This window comes from Rosa rugosa, chromosome 7 (assembly GCF_958449725.1).
Source record: "Rosa rugosa chromosome 7, drRosRugo1.1, whole genome shotgun sequence".
Classification (NCBI taxonomy): domain Eukaryota; kingdom Viridiplantae; phylum Streptophyta; class Magnoliopsida; order Rosales; family Rosaceae; genus Rosa; species Rosa rugosa.
The window spans coordinates 22269266-22271364 of record NC_084826.1 but is presented as its reverse complement, the minus strand read 5'-3'; the positions used below and the strand labels follow the sequence as shown (position 1 = coordinate 22271364).

General features: G+C 41.4%; 1 protein-coding gene across 1 annotated transcript; it reads left to right on the top strand.

The window, feature by feature from the left end:
* The first annotated feature begins 819 nt into the window (after window positions 1–819).
* On the top strand, window positions 820–1373 carry LOC133719802 (defensin Ec-AMP-D1-like). The gene is made up of 2 exons (XM_062145976.1): window positions 820–952; window positions 1081–1373. Exons 1-2 carry the CDS (start codon window positions 889–891, stop codon window positions 1275–1277), a joined length of 261 nt encoding a protein of 86 aa, XP_062001960.1. The 5' UTR covers window positions 820–888; the 3' UTR covers window positions 1278–1373.
* Window positions 1374–2099: the final 726 nt, after the last annotated feature.

Genomic DNA, 2099 nt, shown 5'->3' with positions numbered 1-2099 from the left:
GCATTACTAAAATTTTGCTAGTTTAGAGACCAATTTTTCAGCTTCGAAGTTAGGCAAATCAGACTCCAATCTCTGGAGTGTGACTTACGCTACCTATTTTAATCCTTGCATTGTAAAAAACACATAAGGGGACTTAACTTAAGCCAAACACATGGGCCATCCCATGTTTCTCATGACAATATATGGTTTCATGGAGTTTTAGGAAAATCCTTTTGAGGTAGACACAATTGTCAACTACAATTAAGCTCAAGCAATTGACTGACCCACCAACTGCTTCTTTTGAAGATAAACCTTCCGGGTGGCCCTCAGGTGCAAATAACAAATCCAAGGAATCTAAGAAGGCTAGGCTACAAAAGTTGAAAGAAGAAGAAGAAGTCTGCTAGCCTAAGAACCTAGAAACTACTGTTGAGTGAAGTGACAATAATTGGATCTAGCCCTTAATTCAGATTTCCCAGCACCATCTACATTGGACTCGTTAGAAAATATGTGTAATTACTTAAGTTGCGACTCTTTATGTTATGTTCTAAATAGATGGATTTTATTGTGTAGTTTTGCTCTTAATATAATACCGTCGTCCCATAAAAATAATTATAAAGAAAAGTATAATATATATGAAACATGTTCAACTGAATAGAGAACCAATGTCTCCTCCACCCCCAGAATAAGGACCTGCTTAGGATGCCTATGCGATCGAGCTAGTATATTTCCCTACACCCCCCATATCTTAATTTGCTAAGGATGAGCTCTATTTGCGGAGACATCAGACATACATGCTATCTTAATCCACTTCACAATGCCAAATATGCATTTCAAGATTATAGTGTTTTTAATCAACACACGCAATCTCTCTAGATCTCTGTCTTTCAATCTGATTTTCACAGCTTCAAGATGGCAAATTCCATGCGTTTATTTTCATCAACCTTCATACCCATCTTGCTTCTGGTTGCTATAGGTATGTTTCTCTTTTTAATTTGATCTTGTAAAATGTGATAAATGTCGGATATTATTAATCAAAGACACGATCTTCAATCCGACGGAATTTCGATAGATTGATTTTACTAATATATGCACGTTCTGCAGAGATGGCGCCAAGAGTCGCTGAGGGTAAGAGTACAGCTGCCGATATTAAACCGAGGACATGCGAGTCTTTGAGCCACAAATTCAAGGGAATGTGCATCAGCTCAAGCAACTGCGCAACAATGTGTAAAAGTGAGGGCTTCTTGGGAGGTAAATGCCAAGGCTTTAGGATGAGATGTTATTGCACCAAGCAGTGTTAATAGTTCTCTACAATCGAGACGTACTAACCCCTTGGGTCATAGTTTTGTGCTGTAAGAATAAATGACCCTCTATATACGCGCACACTTGATTTCCAATCTTGTTCTTGTTATTTTTTTTATTTTTTTTTGAATAGAATTTGATGTTATTAGATATTAAAGCCATGAAAACAAGTCAGAGTCTAACATGCACTTACATAAGAATCCGGTGAAACCAGATAAACCTATCTAAGCCAATACTAAACTCATTAAAATCTAAAGGGACGCTCGCTGGAAAGCAATCCTAAAATGAGCAAGAACAACCTCGCTATTCTAAGGAAAAATCATTCATCTAGTCTAAGTTGCCAGCACGTCATAGAAATATCTTAGAACAACTCATAGAGACTATTCCAACTCTAGAAGGCTTGTAACCAGATGTCTAATAGCAGAGACTTAAGAAAATACTAGCTCCTCCCTCTTAGGGTTGGAGCCAGCACCATCCTTAGCCTCTTCAAGAGCCAACAACCTCGGCAACAGGTCGGTCTTGCTCTTCTTGTCCAATGCCACTGTAGCGGACTCAACCAGCCCAAGCTTGAGCTCAAGTCTAGGCCCGAAGGCCCAACTGCCCCTAGTCCAAGTTTAAGCCCAGGCTCAACGACCCAAGCCCAATTCTCAGACCTACTGAAATGGGCCCAGGTATGCCCATGTGATCCAGGCCCAGGCCCAGAGGTCCAAACCCAGACAAGGACGCTGGTCCGAGCACCCTGTCGCCGCCGCCGGCTCTGCCCTGTCTGGGGGTCGTCCACCCCAGGCAGCCATCCTCAGAAGCTGCACTACACTACCGCA

What these genes read in the sequence shown, in the direction of transcription:
- LOC133719802 (XM_062145976.1), top strand. Translation starts at nt 889, where the DNA reads ATGGCAAATTCCATGCGTTTATTTTCATCAACCTTCATACCCATCTTG. An exon ending in CTTGCTTCTGGTTGCTATAG is followed by an intron (nt 953 to 1,080) that starts GTATGTTTCTCT and finishes CACGTTCTGCAG; the next exon opens with AGATGGCGCCAAGAGTCGCT.